This window comes from Aspergillus eucalypticola (genome assembly GCF_003184535.1).
Source record: "Aspergillus eucalypticola CBS 122712 chromosome Unknown BO83scaffold_8, whole genome shotgun sequence".
NCBI lineage: Eukaryota > Fungi > Ascomycota > Eurotiomycetes > Eurotiales > Aspergillaceae > Aspergillus > Aspergillus eucalypticola.
Window position 1 is genome coordinate 407,919 of NW_020290282.1, and position 24,243 is coordinate 432,161.

Consider the following 24,243-nt stretch of genomic DNA (forward strand, 5'->3'; position numbering starts at 1 on the left):
CCCTAAACCTCTCTCTACATCATTCAAGCAAACTTCAACCTCTCGACACTCCACCCCGGCCTCAACCCTGCAGTCTCCAACCCAGCCACATCCAACGAACTATCCGCCACATAATTCACCTTCCAATCAACCGTAATCTCCGCCCCATCCTCCGTCTGCGCCCACACCGCCACCCCAATCGTATTCACCCCACTGTAATCCAACACTCCCACGGGAACCGGGAACACCACCTGGTTGCCGATATACGGATTAAACCGTCCGTACTGGTATCCGTTCACGAATAACTGCGCGCGGTACGCATTCGGTGCGTTGTCTGGTGTGCCCAGTACGAATGAGATGGAGACGTCCAGGCCTCGTGGGATGTCTAAGGGGATGGTGGCGCGGAAGAATTTTACGGTTGCGCCGGTGAAGGATAGGCTTGATGATGATACACTGGGCCATGTGCTGTCGTCGAACCCGGGCAGATGCCATCCGACTCGCTCTGCGTAGAGCCCGTCTTCGTTCCAGGCCCCGCGGACGGGGTCGAGGTTGGATTCACCGCCGGCGGTGCCGGCGAGACGCCAGTGGGTGAATTCGGGGGAAGTGGTGTTGTCGGTGGTGGTGGAGGTGGAGGGGAGGAGGCGCGCTTCGAGGATGCCGCGTGGGTTGAGGGCGCCGGTGGTTTCGTCGTGGCCGGTGTCGTCGTGGATTATTAGGAGGGTGTTTTGGGTGGCTTGGTGGGTGATGTTGGTTGGGAAGACGAAGGTTTGGTTGGCTTGTTCGATGGAGGCGTTGCCGAGGTAGGAGCCTAGGAAGTGGCCGTTTAGGTAGGCAGAGAAACCGCTGGTTTTGTTGTTAAATGGGGGTGGTTGTTTGTAGGTGGATGGGGGAAGGGGAAGGAAGGGCTTACAATGCGCTGCCTCCTTGGACGTTCAGGAAGACTCCGCTGGCGGTGCCGTTGAAGTAGCCGCGCCAGAGACGGACGCCGTTGTGGAAGCCTAGGGTGGATATATATTAGGTTTGTTTGTTAGGTATAGAGGAAGAGGGTAGGCGTACCGTATTCGTCAGCGTATAGGACGGGCAGCGTGGCGGGCTTGCTGGGGTTGGCGGTTGTCATGTGGTTTGCATCTGGGATAGATGTTAGTATCGGGTTGAAGAAGTTGAAGTGAAGAATGTACTGACCAACCCACGCCGGACCGGAGGCATCGTATGTCGGAAGTCGCTCCGGCAGGCTGTCGTTGACTTTCCAGGAAGTGAAAGCTGGCAGTTGAATAGATACAGGCGCAGCGATAGTGGCCTTGAGGCTACCGTATGAGGACTTGGATGTCTTCAGCTGCTTGCCGTTCCATGTGACGGTTTTGACATCGCTAGGCGCGAAGATTTCCACAGCTGTTTCATTGATGGAGTCGCCCTTGATTGCAAGAGTTGATTTCTCCAGACTAGCGGAGCGAACAAGATACGGGCCTTGGATGAGAACTACTCGTAGGTTAGCTCGTTACTCTGAATATCAGGAGTCTGTTTTGTTTTCTTACCCGCTTCGTCCTCCGGAACAAGAGGGTCCTCTGTTAGAGCAGGGGCCCAGAACTCGTATGCTGCGGTCCTGTCCAGTAGGATCACTCGAATGTCGTTGTCGATCTGAACGACACTCATTCCCTGGGCCTGAGTAAATCCGACGACAAGGTTACCTCCCTGTTGGTGGAAGTTGATCGCAGAGCAGTCTTGACACTTTGATACAACAGACCCGGATTTTGCGCCCTTCACTGCGAACTCTCCAGACTCGCCTGTGGGAACCCAAAGGACGAGGGTGGGCTTCTTATCCAAAACAGCGTAAGTGAGGACTTCGGCAGTAGAATACAGAAGGGTCTCTGACCCGAAGGTGAAATCGGTAACAATAATCTTGGATTGATGGCCATTGAGACGGATTGAGCCTCCGAGTCTGGGAATGATGAGGTTGCCCGCTGACGTGTTGACGTGCAGGCTGAACGCCTCGTTAGTGCCGACAGTCGAGTCCTCGTGAAGCGTGACGTAGAATCCAGCGTTGGTTGTAGGGTTCCGCAGTTCGTATGCTTTGACAGCAGTGTTGTTGGTGTATTGCGTTCCGTTACCGATGAGGTCGGTCATTGTCAGGTCTCGTGCACTGCGCGTGAACAATGAGAGCAGCTTGGTCTCATAATACTTGGATGAGATGGATCGGTCTTCGGAGATAGGGGAGGAGTAGTCGTAGCTAGTAGCTGTGACAGGCGCAGCAATCGCTCCCCAGTTCGTTCCTCCATACAACATGTAGAGACTCATGGCTGTGACTCTCTGGGCGATGTTCCACCGGTAGAAAAGATTGACAAAGTCCACTCCAGTATCGTCGCCGCAGCCACCTTCAGGTCCAGCCCAGGGGTTGTATGAGCCGCCCTGGAATTCAGGCATGAAAGACGGCATTGTCGGCGAAAAGTCGAGGAAATAGTCATAGTATTCGACAACCTGGTAGGCTACATACTCGCCGTTGGTGGATGTACACTGGCTGACATCGCAAGTCCAGCACTTGGAAAGTCAGTTAAGTCATGCTTCGATCGCGACCAGCCACTTACCGAAGGATAGGAGTCCAAGCCCACAACATCGACATTGCCTCCAGCGTTGGACCAATCGCGACTCCAAGCCATGGCATCCATATTGGGATCATTTGCCGTGAATGGTACAAGAATGCCGTTTTCACGAGCGCTGCTTTCGAGAAGCTCCATGTAGGCGATGGCTGTCTCGTTGGGAACCCTCTCGCTGGGGTCACTGAGCCATTGATCGCCATACTCGTTCTCAATTTGGTAGCAGAACGTATTATGGCCATTCGTAACTTGGTAGCGACTAGTGATCTCCGTCATCTTCTCGAAGTATGGCTTCCATGCTGCCGTGTATCGCGAATCATTGTTGCGCAACGTCCCATAATCGCCAGTCGTCAGCCACAGAGGAAAGCCACCCGCACTGGCCTCTGCATTGATGTATGGACCCGGGCGGACGATGATATACATCCCAAGCTCCTTTGCGAGTTCGAAAATCGGTGTAATATCGCGGGCACCGGTGGAGAAGTCGACCGTGTGATTATTCGGGGCATGCCACGCCCAGCTCGAGTAGATTGAAAAAGTCGTAAAGCCTGCAGCTTTGATCTTCTCAAGGATATCCCTCCATAGGCCAGGCACTGGAATGCGCCAGTAGTGGAATTCGCCAGAGAAGACAAAAATTCTCTCACCATGGACCTTAAAACTGTAATGATCCCACTGGATGTCTGTGGTCAGACCATCATCGTAAAGGGGCCATCCAGTTTCCGTCTGGTTCTGGGCAGCGGCCAGGAGACCTGTACTGGAGAGTAAAAGAGCGCATAACTGGGTGATCCGCGTCATGGCTGCTCCTTGAACTGACCTGATGGAGGATCAGGAATGCGTGCCTGTATGGATTACCCATTTTTGACACTCCGGGCCAGGAGGTCCAATTTATAGCCCGCCTTCAACTGAGGAAAAATGTTTAACATCTCGTCTCCCATGAGTTCAGGCCCCGCCGTCTAGCCTAATTAGTGGCGTAGAATCCATGAGCCCTGGTTTGTTTCCGAGAGACTCTTGAAAGCGTAAGCGTAACTCCGAATGACACTATCCACAACTGGCTCTGTGATGAAATCAACGACTGCTAAGCGAGCTCATAAAACTCGTTAATTTGAATAGCACCAGGCTACCATTCGTTTGAGAGGCCATGGAGGCCAAAGAGCCAATGACCAAACGGTGCCGATAGTGCCAACTTAATGAGACCGGGACAGGGTTCGGGGTGGAGTACACCCAGGGACCAAACCCTTTGTAGATTCAAGCTTGCGCTGCACAAGTCCGGCGGAGGTGTCAGCCAATGTGGGGTGGAACTAGTCTGTGGGGAAACCAGGCTGGGTTTTTCCTCCATTCAGAGGGATTTGTCGGGGTGCAATTTTCCTGTGGGGGAATCGGATGGCTTGATCGATGCCTGTCTGACGCAGAGATGCTGTGCCGAGGTAAGCAACACCAGTTAGCTTGACCAGAAACCCCAAGGACAGAGCAGTCAACGTACTTCCAGATTCAAAGGGAGAGCTGGATAATCTTCCATTGAGTGAGGTCATTAGTTGATGAAACAGGTAGTATTATAGGGAATGTGATGAATCTCGAGATGGAGATGATGACGGGGGAGTGCAGGATTCCAGCCCACAGTAAGAGAGCCCAGCGCGCACATGACCGCGACGCCACCACCAGATCAACTGCATTGTTACGAGATCATAATTTGAGATCTGAATAAGATAGTATGATTGCCCAATTCCAAACGATTTCTTTGACTAAATTACAAAAACTTTTCCAATTCCATCCCGACACCTAAACCAACAGCCTCCATGTCCAACGGTGGATGAGGTTCCAGAAAGAAGTATGTACACACACAATAGTAGGGCTCTATCACAAGATAAACGGGAAATGATTATGAACAGCAGGGGTGAAACAGGGAAAGACAATAATCCAAGAGAAGCTGTCCAAGAGAAGCAAAGTAACATTAAGAAACCGTATGTAACCGGGCCCGTGGATAGGCTGCTAGCCTGACGGCGACCAACTCCAGATACCGTGGGCCATTAGACCGGAACCAACCCGGGCCCGGCGGGGGGAAACCGCGGGTCCTGCCTCTGCAGGATGGCCGATGAATGCCGAGGGAAACCGACCGACGTATCGTACATCCCCGAACCGTCATGGTGAAAGGCCGATTTCGCGATTCGGGCCGAGGCGACAGGCTAAGTCGCCTTGAGTTGATCTTCGTAATAATACTTTTATCCGTCTATACTGATTCGAGACTCCAAATAAGTCACCCATAACCAGCGCTGCCGAAGACTTAGGCAGAGCGATCCAGAACCTCGTAGGGGTTGGAGTCTTTAGTGTCCACGACAATGGTCGAGCTCTGGAGCTCTTCCTTAGTGGCCTTCTTCGCGCCCTTCTTGCCGCTGACGGTCGAGAAACCCGAGTCGGAGTCAGCATCACTGCTGGCGACACGCGTTTTCTGCTTGGCAGCAGTTGCGCGGGTGCGAATAGGAGAGTTCTCAGCAGGCTTCTGCTGGTTCTTCTGTGCCCGAAGGGCCTGGATCTTGTTCACAGCCTCATCTTCGGTAGCTTCACTGGTCTCTCCGTTGACCTCGACGGCCTTGCGGATCTCGCGGCTCACGCCTCTCAGGGCATCCATTCCGGCTTTCTCAGCGGCGTGCAACTGAGTCGGCTGACGGGGACCGGGCTCCTTGCGGTAGAGGTACGAGCGAACGAAGAACCGGGCAAAGAGGTAGGTCAAAGGCAGAAGGTACATCACGTTGAGCCAGATAGCGAAACCCTGGCCGCTGGTGTCCATACAGGTCACCATCGGTCCGACATGGAGGACGCGCGCACCAGCAGCAGCTTCCGGGACGCCCACATTCTCGGCGATACCTTCCGCACCCGCAGCGCGGAACCCGAGCTTCTTGAGCCATGGCACAAGTCCAGCACCGGCAGTACCAGCCGGCACAGTCGGGGTGTCAACAGGAGAGGCCGGAGCGGTCTGGCCCACAGGAAGAGTGTAGCTGAAGAACAGGTAGGAAGCAGCCATGGTGGAGCCAATGATAAACTGGGTGATTTGCATGGTAGTCAAGGATCTCTTGATCACGGTGGGGACGCGAATGTGCAGGGCAGTCACAGTGTAGTAGGTGTACTGCATGGGACGGTCAGAACATATGAGCAACAAATCAAAAACAACCCGAGAGGGACGTCACATACCATCAAAGCATGAATTCCAGAGTTGACCAAGGTGAAGATCCAGATAGGAGCTGCGACGTAACGGATACCGGCCCACATGCACATCATGGCACCGGCGTGATGGTAAGTCTGCAGGGTCGAGCTCTTCTTGCCCTTGGCCAGGATGATGACGGTATCAAGGACCTCGTAGAACTTGGACAGGTAGAAAATCCAGCCGAGGAAGGCCAGACCCTCATTCCAGAGACGACCAAGATCGGAGGGGTCCGGAACACCGCCTGCAGCCAGGCTGAACTCGGGGTTGCGGAAAGTCCACTGGTCGACGGTAGAGTCGTACGTAGCCGCATTACCGTAACCTCGAGGTCCATTGATCTTGCACAGCGTATCGGCAACAGCTGCGACGTAGTTGGGATCATCCCGACTGGGCCACGAGCTGCGAAACGCACGGATCATGCCCGCAAAAGTCCATGCCGAGTAAATGGCCAGGAAAACGTTGTGGAGGATGACGAACAGCTTGAAGAGACGCGTCTGACTGAATCCATAAGGCTTGTAACCTCGGCTCTTGTTGATGCGATTGACGAGGACCACAGTCACAGCGTACACACTCGCAATCGTGATCGGAACGCGCACGTCCAATAGCTGGTTGTAGAGCGTCGGGGGGATGTTGAAGGGCTGGTTCCATGTCGGCTCGGAGATCACAGGGGCGGGGACAGTGGCCGGGAGCTCGCTGGGAGGGAATTTCAAAAGGGACGAAGGAGGCAGGCCGATGCGAATGACGGCCGGGTTCGCCTCGCCGTGGACGGTGAAGTCGTACATGGTCGGGACGCGATTTCGTGCGACTTTGGGACGACCCGACGATAAGGGAGAAGATACAGATGGAAGATTGAAGGAAGAATCAGGAGGGAAAGAGGATGAGAATTGACTTTAAGAAGAAATGGTGGGACAATTCAGTTAGCCCGAGCCGAAAGAAGAAAATCACCAGGAAATTTTCCAGGCCAAGCAAGTCCACTCGGACGACTGGATACTGGAGGGGAGCGCGCGCAAATCCCGCTGTGAACTGGGGATAAGCAGCAATTGTAAGGCGCGACCAAAACCTTACGCGAGCGTGGAGGAGAGGAGAGGGAGGAGGAGGATAGGCAACGGTTGGTCGAACGAACGGGGATCGCTGGTGACAAGGAGTTAAAGCAAGGCCGATGTGATTAATTCATAATTGAGGTCAGTCAATCTCCGGATTGCAGTTGGACCGTGGATCAATGAGAGTCACGATGATCGCGGCGAGTGGAGCCGCGCAGCGTTTTGTTGGGAATTCGGCCAACCTTCAAGCCTCGGCCCAACAAAGTGGTTACTGGAGAGCTCTGACATGCTTGTGAAAAATACTGATAAAGATGATGATAATGATGATGGATTTGCATTGGAATTGCATGGGGGTTGGGGGGTCCTTCCCCTTGAAGGAAGTCATCCTCCATCCTATAGTTACAAGCTGACTGCATTTGTTGGAGATGATATAAGATCTTGTTTCTCCCACTCACATGATGACCGGCCCGGATTCACTGAATATTTCTCCGCCTCGACAAACAAACCGAACACATCACCCTCCGCAATTGATCTCAACCGCATGAAAACAAAGTAGTACAACATCTTCCATTTTAGCTACAGATACTCCCCATTGCCCCAATCTACTCCCCTTTCTTATCAATCACCTAGTACAACGCACCCAGATAGGAATTGAGTTGCCTTGAAACGGCATGACATCAACCAGCGGAAGTGACAGCCATACCACGCCATTGAAGGATTTGGTTTTGGTTTTCTCCAACATTTCGATTTCCGGCCTTCCAGAAGCAGCGCAGTGGATCCCGTGACTGCACCATGACTCGTGGTGCTGACTCAGCGACTGACATCACCCGAACATCATTGACTGGATAAATGCGGCCCTCATTGGATGAAAGGACAAATAGATACTGGCAAGAACTGTTTGTAGTAAAAACGCAATTGCCTGGCAGGAATTGCCCTAAGCACAACTCTAGGTTTACACGAGAAGCTGCCCAGTTAGACGTTTGTCAGTAGATGAGGATTCTGAGCCTGACGGGTCAGAACGCACATCACTCGTATTTGTCTGTGATGATCATCAAGGTCATGCCGTCAAGTCTGGAGTTCATAATCAGGGAGATATATCGACTCATTGGGCGTGCGTTCGAATATTAGCAGCTTCTGCGGTCGTAGCTTACTGTTTCCCGTTAACACTAAATTAAGAGGGCAGACAGCAGTTCAATAGTGGGGAGTACATGCATGCTCAAATGAGAGGCCGTATTTTTCAGTAGCATTACTAGCATCTGGTCTATCTCCCATGTGTTACTCCTCATCGTCCTTCAATATAGGATACAAGCCTAGTACTACTGGATAATGACACAAGCTTGGTATGTCACCGACTAGTGTCGGAATAAAAGAAGTGCGATTTTCAAACCGACATTTTGATTTAACTACTCCCTTATGAACGCCTCCACGCGCAATACCCCGTCCGTTAATCCATTATCCATCAAAGTACCATTTCCGTATTTCACATACCAAGATGCATGTATGTACAAAAGCGAGAGTGGGTATGTATGTATGCACGCACGTACGTATCTTCACATGACAGGACTAGAAAATAGACAAAGCATGGAAAGCGAATGGGTAGCAACTTGGTATATCCGTCTTCCAAAACTGAAGTGAAGGTCGCTTGCTAATTGGAAACGAGGGGAAAGGTATCAAAAGAAATAGTTTTATTGAGTGAAAAGGCAGTTTCAATGACGCATAGCCGGCCTTCGCTCATCATCTTCAAATGACGATACAGACGAAACATCATCCATGTCCCTAGCATGGGTATATGATCGACGCGATATCTCAGATACTGCGTCGTCGAGTGGATGATCAAAGGGCGATATTGGACGGTCAAGTCTTGCTTCGGGGGAGGGCCAGGCAGCTGGCATAGTGGGCTGGGGGCTTCTCTCGGGGTTGTTGTTGTCTCTGCTGGGGACTTCTGCTGCTGCTGCAACTCCTGCTCCTGCTGCAGCATCGGCAGCAGCGGTAGCAGCGGTATGAAAGTTGTGGTTATTCGTACTTGGTGGGCTAAAGTCGCGGGGATAATTGTTGGTAGGATTGATATGCTCGGGTTCTTGCGGGACAGGGCGACCTGGGATGGGACCTGTGAAGGGGATGTCATGTGAATTTGTGGGCGCAAATTCCCATGTTGTGCCGTTTGCTGCTTGCTGTGGTCGTTGTTGTTGTGGAGGTGATCGTACTTGGCGAGGAACTGCGCCCATGCTGACTGGGGGTGGATTGTTGTTGGTCTGGGGTATGGTGGAACGGTTGCGTTTTTGACGCCTGCGTCTTAGAATGAAGAATAGTAGGGCTGCGATGATCGCTGCGCCAACGACTGCAATGGGAACCGCGATAGCGATGGTTTGGGTGTTGCTGCTAGAACTGCCGGAGCTGCTGGTGCTTTTGACAGCGGTAGTGGAGGTACTCGAGGAGGTTAAGGATGAATGGGTTGCAGTTGCGGTGGTAGTGATGGGTTGTGAGCTTGACTCACTAGTGGTGATCGGAGTCCATTGCTGGGTGGTTGTCCTGGTGGTTTCTCCGGGATAATACTCTGCTGTCGTAGTGTGCTCCGATCCCCATGGGTTCTGCGTGGTGAAATCTGACTCCCCGCCAGGGTTGTAGTTAGAGCCTCCACCTATGCCAGCCATTTTGCCAATGCTCAAATTCTGTTCTCGACTGGTTTTATCCCGCCTACGTGGTGGTGCAGAACAATGGGGGCTTTATATGTGCGTCGTGCCGGGATACAAAGGAAGGTGGGCAGTGGTGATAAATCTTAAGGAATGTAGTGGCCCTACACAAGGGCGATCTTTTATTGAACAAGGTGGGATATGCCGGACTCGACTATAGCAATGATTAAACAATGGAACACCTGAGATTCACGTATGAGCATGGACCTACCATATGGGAGCCCTCAGGCTGATTCTGCAGGCTCTTGTTGAGAAAGCTTTCTATACTAATGTACGTCGGGAATACCCAGACATGCCAGTCACAGAGCAAACAAAGAGCCTATACGCGCCTATGCGTATGTGAGAAATGAGAATATACGGGGAGAAATAAAAGAAAAGCACGGATCCTGCCCGGGAAATAAAGATGGGGAAAGAAAACTGCCCAAGCTAACACAAAGGAAGGCTGACATGGCGCAGCAGCTCCTAGTGAAGGGACTACTGAGGGTACCAAGTATAGTTCGGGACGGAGGGTCGCTCACTGCCAATCAGCAGTGAAGTTGGCGGCACAGCACGAAGCGCTGCCCACCATCCAGGACGACACGCATGCATCTCGCATTCGTTAGTCAACAGAGACGAAACAACGGACAAGCCTCTCCTCCTCGAGGCTCAGTTAGTACGGAGTAACTAGTAATTACGATAGGCGCCGACATTGACAGGTTGTTTAGTCTGGGAGGAGGGTTCCATCTAGCGCTGTCGTGGACCGGGACCGTTTATATATCTGCCCTATGAGATAACAAAGACAAGGCGCCTAGCAGGCATCCAAACAACAATTTTCTTTGGCTGCGAGATGGGATGGTGCTCATAGGGCCGCGATTTTGGTAGCCCTGAGACGGAGTGACTTAGCTCCAATCATCGGCCCGTTAGTCTGATCGACGCATTAGTTCGTCGCGTTAAGAGACCGGAGACGTAGCAGCGTTGCGTGGCCCCGACATGGGGGCCAAAGGATCCTTGACTGTCGCAGACAGCCAGTTATACTGCGGCCTAAGGAGATCCCAGGGATGATATGGGATCATCGCATACCCCGGATGACCAGCCGGTGTGTTTTTGGGACAAAAATAACTTAATCATGCAGTTGAAGTATGTAAGAAGAGTAAGCAGGAGCAATGCATGACTTGAAGTAGTTCGTAAATCCAGCGAATGGCCATCACATGACCCCGGAAATTGGAGATGGCCGGATCTGGTTAGGCGCGGGGTGGAGTGCGGACCGCCCGCCAAATAGGGACTAGTGTCACGGCACTGCCTCGCTCTTCTTATCTCTCCGGTCCCGGTCGGATCGGCGTCATTGCAACTACCTAGGTACTCCACTGAAACAACTTATTTGCTGGTTCAACGCCGCTGTTACAGATCATGAGTGGATTCAAGGGGGTAATGAAAGAGGGCTGGCACCCTAAGGGTAAAGATGGGAAGAAGGAAAGTTGGAGGAATGACTTCAAAGGCATAAATCAAGTGGTTAGTGTCTTCCACCCCCTGCTCCAATCAGGCCACTAGCTGATGTGAAATTACCTCAATCTAGGCAGGATGGATGGGGAAGGGGAAGGACAACACTAACGATCGTGAAGAGCATGTTTCGGCACCTCTTTCTTCGCTCAAGGACCCAGCATCTTTTGGACCACCGCCGAAGCATATCAAATATCATGGCGCTGCCGCTCTGCCGAATGAGACAACGCCGGATCGGAGAGGACTGGGTGCCCCGTTGCCACAAGAACAGATAGATCGTCAAAATGCTCAAGTGCAACAGCAGCAGCAACAAATGCAATTGCAGGAGGAGGCTGCTCAAAAACCAGCACCCCCGCCGCTGCCATATCGTGCGAACCGGACGGGTTTGGACACCTCTAACCTTCCGCCGCCCCCAGTCAGACGCATGGGTTCTCCAGCAGATTCCGTACCACCCCCCAGTTCCAGACCCAAACCCAATGTTCCGCCGCGACTTCCTTCTCGCAACAATTCGACTCCATCCCCGCACCCGCCTACCCCGCCCCCGGCTTACTCTCCCCATTCTCAGACCCCTACGCATGCCGAAGAATACATAAACCAAGGCGCTGCTTCCCGCCTTTCCCAAGCTGGTGTGTCAGTACCTGCACTTGGAATAGGAAATAATACCAGTCAGTGGGGAAGAGATAGCAGTTCTCCCGGTACTGCGTCCCCAGCAATTGCAGGCTCTGTCGGTCAAGCACCGGTGAACGAATTGCAATCCCGTTTCTCGCAATTGAGGACTACCTCCTCGAGCTCTCCTGCTCCTCCCCCGCCGCCAGCACGAACTTATACGAATGGCAGCACGGCCCAGTCTGTATCTAGCCCGGAGCCCAGAAGTGGCTCCTCTACAGTCAGTGAATTTCGGGAGCGACATAACGACAAGATCCAAGCGGGGAAACAGAAGCTGAATGGGCTGAACGAGAAGTACGGGATTTCCCAGCGAGTCAACAAGTTTTTTGACGATCAGAAGACTCCCAGCACTCAAGCACCTCCGGTGCCACCTCACCCGAATGCAAATAGTTCGACATCCAGTGTTGACACGGATGCATTGAGTAAAAGAAAGGCTCCGCCGCCACCACCTCCTCCAAAGAAGGCGGGGATGCGTTCAACGCCTGTCGCCGGGTCAGCCCCGACGCCGCCGCCTCTTCCTTTGAACACCAAGCCCCGTTGAGCGGAGGTCTTGACTGATGTGTTAGCAGTCCGCTTGGCCCATTGATGGGTCATGTATCATTAGTATATATATCGTTGCATAGCCATGTCACACTGTATACCTATTATTACTATGACTGTCCTGACATTATCAGGTGACAAAGTAGAACCCTGCCAACTACCGATTGCCAGGCTCTACGAACTGAAATTCATCTGGTCCCCCCCCCCCCCCCCCCCCCAAACAATGTTCAGAGAAGGCCACCACCCCCTCTACCAGATCGATTGTCCAAGCACGCAGCTAAGCCATCCATCTCTTGAACAAGCACAATCTGATCATCACATTTACGAGCGGTATCAAAGTCAATCAACGTAACTTTCCCACCACATATAAGAAAGTTAAACGGATTCGTATCCCCATGACAAACCCCCAGATCATGCAGCCGCCCCAATACCTCCCTGCAGCTCTCAACATCCTGAGACCAGCATACCGTGCATCTCTTATAAAGTCATCAGAAACCCGATCACACGTCCACTCTCCGTTACGTAGATTGGTTTCAATTGCCCTGCAAGCTGCCTAATATCCCGGTGACCACCAATAGCGATGAGAACATGATGTTAACACATGGCCTCCCAAACACGTCTTATGCTCAACACAGTCGAAGTATGTTCCTGGCTATCTAGTATCGACTTGATGGAGGACTCCAGATGCATTGCCGATTTAGACGCTGGCATCGAACGCACATCACACAGACTTCCAGCTTGGTGCAACGCAGTTTTTGTGCGTGACACTGGTCGCAGGCAGCACGGCGCACAGACAGATTCACAATGAACCCTACATAAGCTGAAGGGGGCTGGGTGGACATGATGTCAACTAGGGAAAGATAGGGCATGGGCTAAGTAGCGGATAAGTATTCTATATTCAGTTACTGAGAGTTCAACGGTCTATAAGATGAGTCTTGTCCTAATGGGGATGAAGCAGAGGAAGAAAGCAGGATCAGTTATCCAAACCCTGCTTAGTCTGACCAGGATGTTTGACTAGGTAGATGTGGCCCTGTGGCACAGCTAAACACCCTTAAGTGACTGTCCGGCGGACGCTGGACTCGCTCATTGATACATTGATATGTCGTTCGTCAAGTTGATCGTCCCATATTTTGGAAGAGGCATGATTTGCAAAGGTTGAGTGAAAAAACAGATAGATATGCCATTTGACTTCACCGAGTTTAGCCCTCATCTCATCTCACGTCAGCCTAAGGAGTGAGCACTGACCATTCCCCCCCCCCTGCTCCTCTTTACTATCATTACTCGTGTTTGCCGTCTGTCAGAGGATAACTCTAGGTATGGGGGTAATTATTTAGCATACACACTGTCTGTCTAATTAATTATACTACTTGAATCTGCTGCAACAGACCTTGACTAAATGGGCCTATCACGTAGCGTTCATTTATGTTGCAAGTCAATCTATACCCAGAGTATGTACAAAAAATAGCTTATACTATATATACATCCATCATCTATCGACCCTTGCCGAAATCGGGCTGATAGGCCTTGACCTTACCCTTGGACAGCTCCCTCAAAGCCATGGTGGCATACTGGCTCGAACCAAGCTGGAACTTGAGCACAATGGCAAGCTTCTCCTGCGCATTGGAGGACGGTGTCGCTTCACCAGAGGTTTCAGTCTCAGTCTTCTTGCCTTGGAGCTTCTCCAAGTCGGTCTGAACGAACTGCTCATCATCCTGGCTATACACGTGCACGTCGAAGGAGAAGTCGGGTCCGGGACGGTTGAGCAGCTTGCGGTAGCTACCTGTGAGACTAACCTCCCTCCACTTGCGACGCATGTCGAAGGGGTCGAGACCACCACCCTGGGAACTGCCCATGAACTGTTTGTAGAAGTCCGTCATCTTGTTGGGCGGGTAGAGGACATCGTACCCGGGCTGGGTCAAAACGACATCGAAAATGCTGTACTTGCCGCTGGCTGCTTCCTCGGCCGTCAAGGCACGCGCACGGGTGATTCCCTCAGAGACGTAGGCGCTGTCTCCCGCCTGCGGGGTGATGATGACTTCGCCATCGGCGTCAACGTCGCCCGCAGCGGCAGCTGCTCCGGCGTCTTCCTTGTCGTTGTGCTCGTGCACCAGCACGAGATCACCCTCCACAACCTTGTCGCCGTACAGGCGCCAGCGCTCACCGGCGGCAAAGTTCCACACCAGGGACTGGTAGGCGTGGACATACATCAATCGCAGATTACGTGGGATGGCTTGGAGAGCGCCAAGGTAGTCGTTCTGAGCACGGCTGAGTTGACGCATGACGGTGGATTCCGCAGCGAATTTACGAGGAAGCTTCTCGAGAGCCTTGTTGGCGTTTCCGGTAGTTTCGAAAATGTGGATTGCCTCTGCGCGGGCCTTGTCGTCGGAGCTGACCATGGCAGTCGAGTTCTCGCCCTCCTGAGCGGCAGCCAGAGCATGAGGGCTGTACTGGAGGATAGCATCGCAGGCGCCCTTGAAGTCGCCCTGGAGCATCTTGACGCCGACTGTGTCTGTGCGTGTAGCGAAAGTTCCGAAACGTTGCAGACCAAAGTAGTTGAAGTAGCCACGCTCGCGGAGATTCCGTAGTGCGGTGCCCACGACGTCCTTTGCCTTCGCAATGGCAGCTTCGCGGTTGCTGAAGTCAACACCCGGAATATCGCACTCACGGAGACTGATGACGAATTCGTTGCCATTCAGATCTCCTAGATCAAGGCCATGTTTGCAATGCTCGAAGTCGCCAAGAGCAGCATTGCGGAGCGTAGGGTTGATCTTTGCGAGGCGCTCAGCATGTAAACGGTGCGCACAGGCTCTCTGAACAGTGACACCGCGGCGGTCCTTGGTTCCGGCGAACTGGAAGTTCTTCGTGTTAATCTTCAGCTGCCGCGAGATGAACGAGAGGACTTCCATGGTATCCTTGTTCTCCTTGTACAGAGTGAAGTGCAGATAGGGACCACCCAGCTCATCCCAATTGACCGGCACACGGGGGCGTGCATTGTTACGTCCACCCTGCGCACTGCGGTTGTTCCGGTTTGGCGCAGCAGAAATAACCATCATTCCTTCGCCATCGGTTTGAGACTCGAGTTGCGATTTGAAGATGCGACGGATAGCCTGGTGCATCTTGATGCGCAGGTCGCGGTCATCGACAACAAGAGTGGGAATCTTGGGCAGGTCGCTCGGCTTCGATTTGGGATTGAGGACGGCACGCTTGTTCAGCGATACAATCTTCTTGGTGGATTCTTCGCCGAACAGGGATTCAAGCAGGGCCATGTCTTCCTCGGGGATCTGGAATTCGGGCGTGCTCTCTGCACTAGGCGCAGCATCCTTCTCTGCAGATCCTTCTGGCTTCTCCTGTTGGTCATTCTCTGCGGGTTTGGGCGTGGGAGTTTCCACGGGCTTAGCCTTCTCCTGTTCTGCTTCCGGGGTGGGGATATTGTGTAGATGCAGGACTTCGCCGGACGGTACGATCTCGTTGACAAGGAAGTCGGTATATCTAGTAGAGATGTCGGTAAGCGCCTGTATATCAACAGAGTTTGGGCCGTATTTACCTCTTCTTCAGAATGCCATAAAATCCTTCATTATCGCCACTGACAAACTCGGTGATTCCAACCTCGAGTTCTCTCGCCTCCTCCGCGGAGAGTTTGGCGGCGTCCGATGGCGCAATTGCCTCGTTGGAGGGAGGAAGGGCAGCATCATCGGTGATAGGAGTGTTATCAGTCTTGAGCCGCTTGCGCGGCGACTCAACAATATCGGCACCTTCCATAGTAACGGTGGCTCAAACTGTAGTAGTTGCAGCACCTAAAAGTCATGAGCGGCTCCAGTCTGGAAAAGTTACCGTCACGTTTTTGCTGCTCCGCATTGGGCTAAAGTGGGGCTAGCCCTAACGTGGTCGAATGAGGAAGTCTGTTTACATGATTTGATCTATACTACTGACATACTTTCATTCAATATCCTTTCAACAATTGTAGCAAATGTACCAAGGTGGTATGCATGAATATTGTCGGAGTTCTCCTCTGCTTGACGTATATTCATATGTAGCTATGTACGTATATATTGTACTAATTGCTCCAGCCTCTCTCTTTGTCTCTCGCATTGATTGGAAGTACGCAGACAGAACTTTTCGGTTCCCAGATCTGCCATGAGACTAGCCTTGCGTCACCCATATTCTGGTCATATATCCAGATGTCGAGATGTGATAGGTCTCATACAGTACATCCATATCGAAGAAGACATGCAGCCATGCAGATACCCAAGGATGTGCTTTTGAGTATACCTCTGAACAATACACATGAGCATATTTATGAATCTTTTGATTCTGCCGCAGATCCACACAAGTGGTCCTTGTGGCGCAATCGGTAGCGCGTAAGACTTGCAAGTACCCCCTACCACGCCTTAAACAAAACTTCCCACCAGGGGCTTTCAATAATTTTTTAGGCATCTGGGTGCTGTAGTGGGGATCATTGTGTATACTCTGAAGATATTCTGACCAGAGGGGGCCTGGTCTGATTTAATAAGAGAAAAGTACGTGGGTGAATCCTGTAGTCTTTGACTCAATCACAGTAGATGATTGGAGATACGGAGCATGAGCAGTTGATTGAGGAGATATGTCAGGGTATTCGGCGGCATGGTTCCATTCAGGCATCTCTCTAGGTTTCTCTATATCAGATACTACATAAAGGGTTCTTGCAGGTTTTGGAGATCTTCTCTGCAGGTCTGGTTTACACTTCTGCTTCAGCGATCAAACCTGCAAGGATGTGGGTTGTGAAGATCTGGCTTTTATGCCTCTATGTATGATGATACAACATGATAAGCATAGCTCCTTTGGGTATACGCAGTATATCAGTTATTAGTGGAAAGACAGAGTGTGTCACTCAGCTATTTAGGCAATCACATGTGCACTGTAATATGTCTTTACTAGTACATACCACAGACTTCCTACGTCTCTTGTCATGCGAGTATTGTCAGACCTCAAACCGATACTCCTGGGGTTCGTTCAGAAACAAAGGAACAACGTAGGTGTTAGTGCATGCTGCCTAGAACCTCGATATGGCCACCATGACATGGAGCCTTAGCATTACAGCTTTACCCCCAAATCAAGGAAAAGATATTCTAGGCTCATTCACTATTAGCAGCAGGTGTATTATCAAGTCACCATCTACGGCAAATCCCGACTAAGCTCGACAAGATGGATGGTACGTACAGAAGACCACAGCAAGATTCATTAATTGGCCTACCAGCCTAGTATAGTATCCATTAGGCACATCAGGCTCATGTGTAGGCTCCTACATGCATTCCAGGCTCCCCTGTAAGAGCCCTATACTGGAGACTCCCGCAACAACAGCAGTTACACATCTCCAAATCCCATTCCCACCATAAGCCCTAAAAACTCTCCACCCCATATAAACCCCCTATAAAACGCATTCTACCACCACCAAACACCCTACCTCAGGGTCCCTCACCCCCCTGCTCAGCAGGCCAAGGACTCAACCAAACATGGACACCCTCCTCTACCCCACCCTCCTCCACGACCTCCATCCCCACCTCGACATGAGCCACTGGCCGACCCTCGACCCTCACCTCTACCCCTTCTACCCAACTACCACCACCACCACCATCCCCCTCCCTCCCCAAACCACCCACAGTGACCCCATCCTCGCCCGGCGCCTCCGCCTCAAAGAATCCGGAATAACCTTCGAATACTACAAGAAACTCTTCTACACACCCCTGGACAACCTCATCCTCATAACCATCGGATTCTCACTCGAAACTCTCCTCACGAACATGCCCGAATGCGATACTCTCGCTCACACCCCAATCAACAGACACCATTCGCACTGCATCTTCGCCATATTGCGATCCGCGAAGCAGCATCTCACACATTCTCTCCGGACGGGGAGTTTCGCTAATAAGGCGATTAATCGGACTAAGTATCATGTGCTGTGTAAGGTTGCGGCGAGGGGGGATACCGCGCAGGAGATTTTTGGGAATTTGTTGGAGGATCTGGATGCGGTGTTTTTGGAGTTGGAGGGCGGGGTTAGGGAGGTGCGGTTTTTTCCTTATAGGAGGGATGGGGATGGGGGCAGGTTGGAGATCTTCTTTTATGAGCCCGGGGAGCCGATTGTTGGGTGGAGGTCGAGGGGGTTGAGGGTTTGGGAGGAGGGGGGAGTGGTGAGGGTTCGGGGTGTGGGTAGTTGGGGATGGGAGGGGAGAGGTAATGATAGTAGGCTGGATGGGATGGGAGTGTTGGAAAGTGGATTGAGGGAGTTAAAAGGTAGTTGTGGAGGACGTTTGTTGTTCTTTTTCTTCCTTCTCTCTTTCTTTCCTATGTTTAAATAACATAATCCAATATTAACTTGAGTGTCTAATCTCTATACTTAATCTAATCATGCATGCTTAGTAGTCATCACGCTGTGCATCAATACCATAAGCCAAAACAGAACGCCGTAGTCGTGGAGGTGTTGCGGCCTCGCACATATGTAGTGTTAACCCTGATGCAATCTGTGTACAGTCTCCAACATACCAGAAATGAACGGTAATAGGGCATCGCTTTCGTTTGAATGTCGTTGGTTTGTAATCAAATCATTCCCCACACAGGGATTAATCAATCACAATCACTCGATCGCGCATAGTCAGGCAATCCGTTGGCTCTACATTGCCACCTGCCCATGCGGTTCTGATAGCCTGGACCATCTCCTTTGATGCTTGACGAGCTTCACCGCGCGTCTTCCCCGCCTTCAGGAGTGCTTCATAGCTGGTATGGGTGTGTCTGATATGAGCCTCTACGGCTAACTTGGCTTTGTCTTCATCTGATAATCTGGATGTCCGGCCCACGCGGCCAGAGCCCTTCAGAAAGGCATGTTCGAGAATAGTGTCCAGTGACTCCTCAGGCATTAAAGGAAACTGGGCGCGTAAGAGCTGACGGGCCTGCGCATAATCTTTCTCATCACGTACTTGAACAGCTTGAGCGCGAGACTGAGCTGTTTCGTCCGCTAACCGGAGGACGGCAGTATGAACATCGGCCGGAACACGTAGGCCAAGAGTGCTTTTGCCTCTATCATCCTGTGAAAAGGTTAGACACTGGGTACAAAGAAGCTGCTAATGGTAGAATGATTTGGGTTTGTATCCTCACATAAACCACGTAGACATTTCGGCCAGACTCCTTTGTCAGTTTTCGGCAATTGCGAGTAATGTAGATGTCGCCCTTGGGGACAAATCGGTAGTTCGCAGGGGATGGATCCCGTCTAAAACAGTTCTGTCCACGGCTCGGGTGTCAGTATGTGTTTAGTGATTGGTACCCCGAGTTGGCGCTAGGATATGCAGGCAATGCAAGGATCAAGGCTGGGTGATCGGGATCCCTGCTACAACACCGGGAACACTAATAACTATCAAGGGCAGAAGAGAAGCCCGAAGCAGGTCTCTCAGATTTTGTCATCACTCACCTTTTCTCTTGGCTCGGTCGACAGTGGAAGGAGATTCAGTCCGAATGGTCTCCCTGGTTTACTCCTGCGCTCCGTAAGTTTTGTCTTGCTGCTGCTGACCACGTCGCTGCGATCACGTTTCTTCACGGCGCTGTTTTTTCGAGTCTGGGCCAGGATAGACAGGGGCGATCTCGGGGTGATCTTCCGTTTCCCACGCCGCCTTCTGGCGGCCCCTGAGCGGGAGGCTTTCTTTGGCGTGGGCGACATTATCTCCGAACTTTTGGAGAGGGAAAGGCCATTCAAATAAGAGGCTGAGTAAGGACTAGGCAAGACACGATCCAAATCTGATTCTTATTGTATACTTGGAATCTGACGCTGCACTAAGGCTACTGCTGCTCTGCTGGTATGGAATAACGGTGAGGCGTTCAGGGGAAGAAACTGAACAGGTGCTTGCAGATGCTTATGGGTCGGGATAGTGAAAGGAACGTTCATTCATAGTCAAAGAACGACGGCCCAGCTGTCCTTCTCTTTATGTATAACAACCCATGCGGGCTGAGTTGTTGGTTATGCCTTGTAGCAAATGGCTGTAAATGATTGTGGTTATGGCTGAAAGAAAGGCTAGATACTGATGCCCAATGGCCAAAGTGTGATTTGACACAGCACAATGGATAGATTGGATGATGAATCCACTCACTTTCCTCTTCTCGGCGGGCGGTGGATCTTGGCGGGGTTGTGGCTGGTGTGTGTGGCGGTGTGTAGAGCCTGCAGTTTCAGGTATCAAGTATGAGTAGATCCTCGAGTAGTCGCATGTATCATTTCGGGGTCTCCTGGTCTTGGACAAGTATACTCTATATATGGTATACAATAACTTCATCAGTTATATAATCCCTACATCTCACACTATGTATGGGAATGGCCGTCTTCTTATCCTGTGAAAGGCTCTTTTATGGAGGCGAAACAGAGTATCTACAGTATGCCACTCAGCATGGGCTACAGAAAGCACAAATGTTCTTTAACAAGAGCCTCGGTGACGGAGTACTCCGCATGATGAAGTTACCAGTCGTCACTATCGGTCTATACTGGCAACACTTGTATGAACTATCATCAGCCCTTCTGCTTTATGCATTCGCTGCCTACTACTTTACGAAACTCCTGTAGGATCGATCGCACTGACTCTGCAAAGCACCCGCTCCAGGCCCGTATCCCCATGGTAACAATCCTACATGTATACGGCAATATCCGCACAATATTTGCCACTTTCACAGTCGGTGTATGAAGCTGCACATTATGTGCATCTGATCCGCAGATATTGATCGATGATTATGCTCCGCCGGCATTCCAGTCAGGTCATCCGCCCACGGCCCGGATCTTACACATCGTGAAGAGCAAAGAATTGCTATAGATGGATCTATGGTGCAGCTCAGGTATGCAGTCCTCAGGGCCATGTGCACTCCAATCTCACTTTAGCTGCACAAAAGATAAGAACCCCCGGCTGTCTGTCCAGGAATTTCTTGCACGGGGTGAAAGCAAAGCAAAACTTTTTTGTAATTAGAGGAAGGGTGAGCCAAACATCACCCTGGGCAGTGCTGCTCCTTACTGAGGTCTCCAACCTTAATCCAGCCAAGGTGTGCCTGACGAGCTGCGAGATGGACAGGCTGGCAGGACACTAAGCCGGTGCTGCATCAACCATCATGTCAGGGGCTTCCTCGAAAACTGAAATCACAGATGCTCAATGGAGGGAGGGAGGAGAGACTACTGCGGGTTACACCGCAGGGCGTCTAACTACTGCTGCAGGTCCCGTCGCTCGCGTGCAGCAACTCTTACTGGTTCAGCCCCGATGGGCCTGAGAATGGTTGTTTACTGACTTGTGAAGGGGGGAGGGACTCCAGACAGCAAGTCATCGTTGGTGGATGCTTGGGGCCTATCGGAAACGTCTTCCATCTCAGTCGGCTGGATTAGCATCGGCAGAGCAGATCAATGCCCCCAGAACATAGAAAAAAATAAAAAAGATCATAATAATATTGAATAATGGTAGGGTCAGTTCGGGACGGAGTAAGTATGTAACTGCGAATCAACTCAATCTGGGTTCGGAAGTAGTGGACGGCATTACCCATTGAAGACTGGAGTGTAGTACTTTAGTTTAACCGATCGGGGAGAATTCCGCCCCTACCATACTGTAGGCTCTCCCCTTTCCAATAGTGCTCGACCAATGATGTTCGCCAGAGACTAAAGCATTGATCTCTTTTTCTTCTTGCTAAACGAGTTACGGCAGGCATTAGAATCCTCCATCCAGGAGAACCGATGAATAGTAGAATCGCAGATAGTAGTCAGTACCTAGTAGCAGTCTAGACTCGCGTTCATGGGTGGCCTCACGTCCCCTCTTTTCGTGGCCCAATGAATGAACCACCGGGCGGGTCGCGGTGAATCTCCTTAATCGGGTAATATTACTTTCGGGGACGGAAGCTCACCCTACCTTTTTGCCCTGCCCAGTATCCATCCTAGCTACCACTTACTCTTAATAGTACTAGTATCCATGAAAGATGATACTTCCTTTGCGGGCTGAAACATCTGCTCCCCAAGAAATAGTCTAGATTAGACAAGTTTGACCCGTTAATTATGTGTAGGAACTGGGAAAGCGAAGACTTGGATTCAGTCGAGTCTTAAATCCAACGGTTTCTGGAGACGAGCCATTTGGTATTTTGCCTACGTTTTCTGTCACCTCGCCTGTCCCGAAGTTGGAAGCATGGATAGCTGCAGCGGGTGTAAATAGTGTCGACATACTAGCTTCCAGACAGCTAAATTAGGAAAGGGAGCGAGACCAGGGATTATGCCGGAGAAGACACGGAGCTGAATTGAGGAAATTGAAAATGGGTTCGGATGTCGTCATTGGGGTCGGTCCCAGGCCCAGGAGATCGTAATTACGGGGAGCTATTAATATTCCGGGCAACACACATACACAGTACTAACACAGTATTAACCCAATCTTGCGAGACGTGGGATGAGATCGAGGCTGGAACTGAAAAGAGGGCCCCCAGGGGATTGACTATTAGTGGTTAGATTTAGTGGTGGTCGTGGCCGGAGTCGGGGGGTGGTGGGAGGATGGATGAAGGACCAGAAACCCCAGGGCGTCCGAGGGTCGTTAGTGTTGGCGGTGGTCGCAAGGCTCAATCTCCCGTCGCCCAATCCGGCCTCGATCGACGCTTTCGTAAGGGAAGGGAGGTTGAGCTGCTCACATTCAAAACTTTGTCCGGGTTGATTCCTACTCCAGTAAGTACAGTATGGAGCAAAAATATGGAGTAAGTGTTGACCGGTATGATTCGATCTACATACATCGGTGGTTTAGAGAGCGGTCGAGACGTGCGGCCACATTTCTGTATCACCTGTGACTGTTGACATATCGGTCATCCTCTTCAGCCAAGTGGGAAGTCTATTTCGATGGCCACCCGAGGAATAATGAACAAGCCATAAGATACGGGGGAGGGAAACAATCGAAGACGGATGCAGGTCCAGAGCCCGGCGTCAGCACCAGTAAGTAACTTGACCAACCGATCACGCTGGAGACGGTGATAGATGACCCACGGAAATGGACCGCTGTTCCTTGTTCTTGGGACCGCCCGCTGGTGCCTTGGAGCGCGGTTCACTAGTCATGGATTATTATGGATACGTTCGGTGGTATAATCTCGCGCTGAAAGGACCAGTCTCTTCCCGTCATCTCCATTTGTCGACAATTTCAAGATGATGCCGGTGACCTCGTATACGTTTCTCCGGCATTGACGGTAAGATATTAGGTACAGTACAGTATAGCATAGTTTGATGGGTGGATCACTGCCTATTATTCTCTACTATCTATCTTATACACTACAATCACAAGCGGAGTATACCTTCCCTAGGAATTGATTAAGTCACTACTAGCTGACTATCCCATCCGAGGTACACAGTGAACTACTAAAGAGTAGTGTGATAGTTCACTATTCTCGGAACCAGAACCATTGGAATTTGATAGAACCACCAAAGCATGATTAGTAGTAATCACCTAATGTTCTGTTTCATACGAGGAAGTAAGAAAGTAGAAAAGGTTATTATTCGATGTTACCATCCATTCACTTTTTCTACCCATCCGGTGCGTCATGAAGGCTCTCCCTTCGCAGCGGGAAGGTCAAGGTGTCGGTCGTGTGCAAGCGGTCCCAGTTCATCTCACCCAAGGCCCGTAGCTCCACCAGCCAAAAGTGGAGGACGATCGGGAGGAAAGGCAGAGTTAGTTGGTTGGTTAGTTACATAGATGATGTTTCGAGAGGGGACTCGATGACCAAGGACTAGATGAATACTAGAATACTATAACAAACACTATAATAATGGCGGGAGATTAAGATGGCAGGATCAAAGACGATAATTTGGAGCAGCCTCATTTGTCACCAGCAATTGAAGGTACCAAGTCCTGGTTGCAGCAAAACCGGACCTTGACCCTCCCAGGGAACGTAGCAGTTCATTAAAAAAAAAAAGTCCCCAGCTGGTGGATCTGCGGATGTAAGTAAAAAGGAAAAAAAGAGGGCAAAAAAACTGTCAACTTATTACCAAATTACAAACAGAGGAAAACGAAAACACAAAATTTCCCATTCGGCTTCGCTTCTTACTTTCTTCTCTTCCTCTGTCTCTTTTTTTT

General features: G+C 51.1%; 8 protein-coding genes across 8 annotated transcripts; 2 read left to right on the forward strand and 6 right to left on the reverse strand.

Moving 5' to 3' along the window:
- BO83DRAFT_407096 (glycoside hydrolase family 35 protein) lies at nucleotides 1-3,834 on the reverse strand. Its single transcript, XM_025533929.1, has 6 exons — nucleotides 2,559-3,834; nucleotides 1,512-2,511; nucleotides 1,162-1,455; nucleotides 1,036-1,107; nucleotides 890-977; nucleotides 1-822 (listed from the first exon to the last, which is right to left on the reverse strand). The coding sequence occupies exons 1-6, from the start codon at nucleotides 3,357-3,359 to the stop codon at nucleotides 24-26; spliced, it is 3,054 nt and encodes a 1,017-aa protein (XP_025389632.1). The 5' UTR covers nucleotides 3,360-3,834; the 3' UTR covers nucleotides 1-23.
- Nucleotides 3,835-4,749: 915 nt separating this feature from the next.
- On the reverse strand, nucleotides 4,750-6,756 carry BO83DRAFT_235947 (elongation of very long chain fatty acids protein). The gene is made up of 2 exons (XM_025526931.1): nucleotides 5,748-6,756; nucleotides 4,750-5,682 (listed from the first exon to the last, which is right to left on the reverse strand). The coding sequence occupies exons 1-2, from the start codon at nucleotides 6,537-6,539 to the stop codon at nucleotides 4,843-4,845; spliced, it is 1,632 nt and encodes a 543-aa protein (XP_025389633.1). The 5' UTR covers nucleotides 6,540-6,756; the 3' UTR covers nucleotides 4,750-4,842.
- A 1,747-nt stretch (nucleotides 6,757-8,503) lies between these two features.
- Nucleotides 8,504-9,448, reverse strand: BO83DRAFT_387311 (uncharacterized protein; the record flags this gene model as incomplete). Its single annotated transcript, XM_025532707.1, has 1 exon — nucleotides 8,504-9,448. The coding sequence occupies one exon, from the start codon at nucleotides 9,446-9,448 to the stop codon at nucleotides 8,504-8,506; it is 945 nt and encodes a 314-aa protein (XP_025389634.1).
- A 1,377-nt stretch (nucleotides 9,449-10,825) lies between these two features.
- BO83DRAFT_377122 (uncharacterized protein) lies at nucleotides 10,826-12,295 on the forward strand. Its single transcript, XM_025530905.1, has 2 exons — nucleotides 10,826-10,975; nucleotides 11,040-12,295. Exons 1-2 carry the CDS (start codon nucleotides 10,874-10,876, stop codon nucleotides 12,168-12,170), a joined length of 1,233 nt encoding a protein of 410 aa, XP_025389635.1. The 5' UTR covers nucleotides 10,826-10,873; the 3' UTR covers nucleotides 12,171-12,295.
- Nucleotides 12,296-12,776: 481 nt separating this feature from the next.
- BO83DRAFT_235970 (Zn(II)2Cys6 transcription factor domain-containing protein) lies at nucleotides 12,777-13,129 on the reverse strand. Its single transcript, XM_025526932.1, has one exon. It carries the CDS (start codon nucleotides 13,036-13,038, stop codon nucleotides 12,826-12,828), a length of 213 nt encoding a protein of 70 aa, XP_025389636.1. The 5' UTR covers nucleotides 13,039-13,129; the 3' UTR covers nucleotides 12,777-12,825.
- A 457-nt stretch (nucleotides 13,130-13,586) lies between these two features.
- Nucleotides 13,587-15,940, reverse strand: BO83DRAFT_357825 (pseudouridine synthase PUS7). The gene is made up of 2 exons (XM_025529271.1): nucleotides 15,714-15,940; nucleotides 13,587-15,658 (listed from the first exon to the last, which is right to left on the reverse strand). The coding sequence occupies exons 1-2, from the start codon at nucleotides 15,926-15,928 to the stop codon at nucleotides 13,660-13,662; spliced, it is 2,214 nt and encodes a 737-aa protein (XP_025389637.1). The 5' UTR covers nucleotides 15,929-15,940; the 3' UTR covers nucleotides 13,587-13,659.
- A 1,718-nt stretch (nucleotides 15,941-17,658) lies between these two features.
- Nucleotides 17,659-18,694, forward strand: BO83DRAFT_397505 (uncharacterized protein; the record flags this gene model as incomplete). The annotated part of the gene is made up of 2 exons (XM_025533193.1): nucleotides 17,659-18,333; nucleotides 18,674-18,694. 2 exons carry the CDS (start codon nucleotides 17,659-17,661, stop codon nucleotides 18,692-18,694), a joined length of 696 nt encoding a protein of 231 aa, XP_025389638.1.
- BO83DRAFT_357827 (DUF2293 domain-containing protein) lies at nucleotides 18,527-20,239 on the reverse strand. Its single transcript, XM_025529272.1, has 3 exons — nucleotides 19,605-20,239; nucleotides 19,295-19,417; nucleotides 18,527-19,224 (listed from the first exon to the last, which is right to left on the reverse strand). The coding sequence occupies exons 1-3, from the start codon at nucleotides 19,848-19,850 to the stop codon at nucleotides 18,763-18,765; spliced, it is 831 nt and encodes a 276-aa protein (XP_025389639.1). The 5' UTR covers nucleotides 19,851-20,239; the 3' UTR covers nucleotides 18,527-18,762.
- Nucleotides 20,240-24,243: the final 4,004 nt, after the last annotated feature.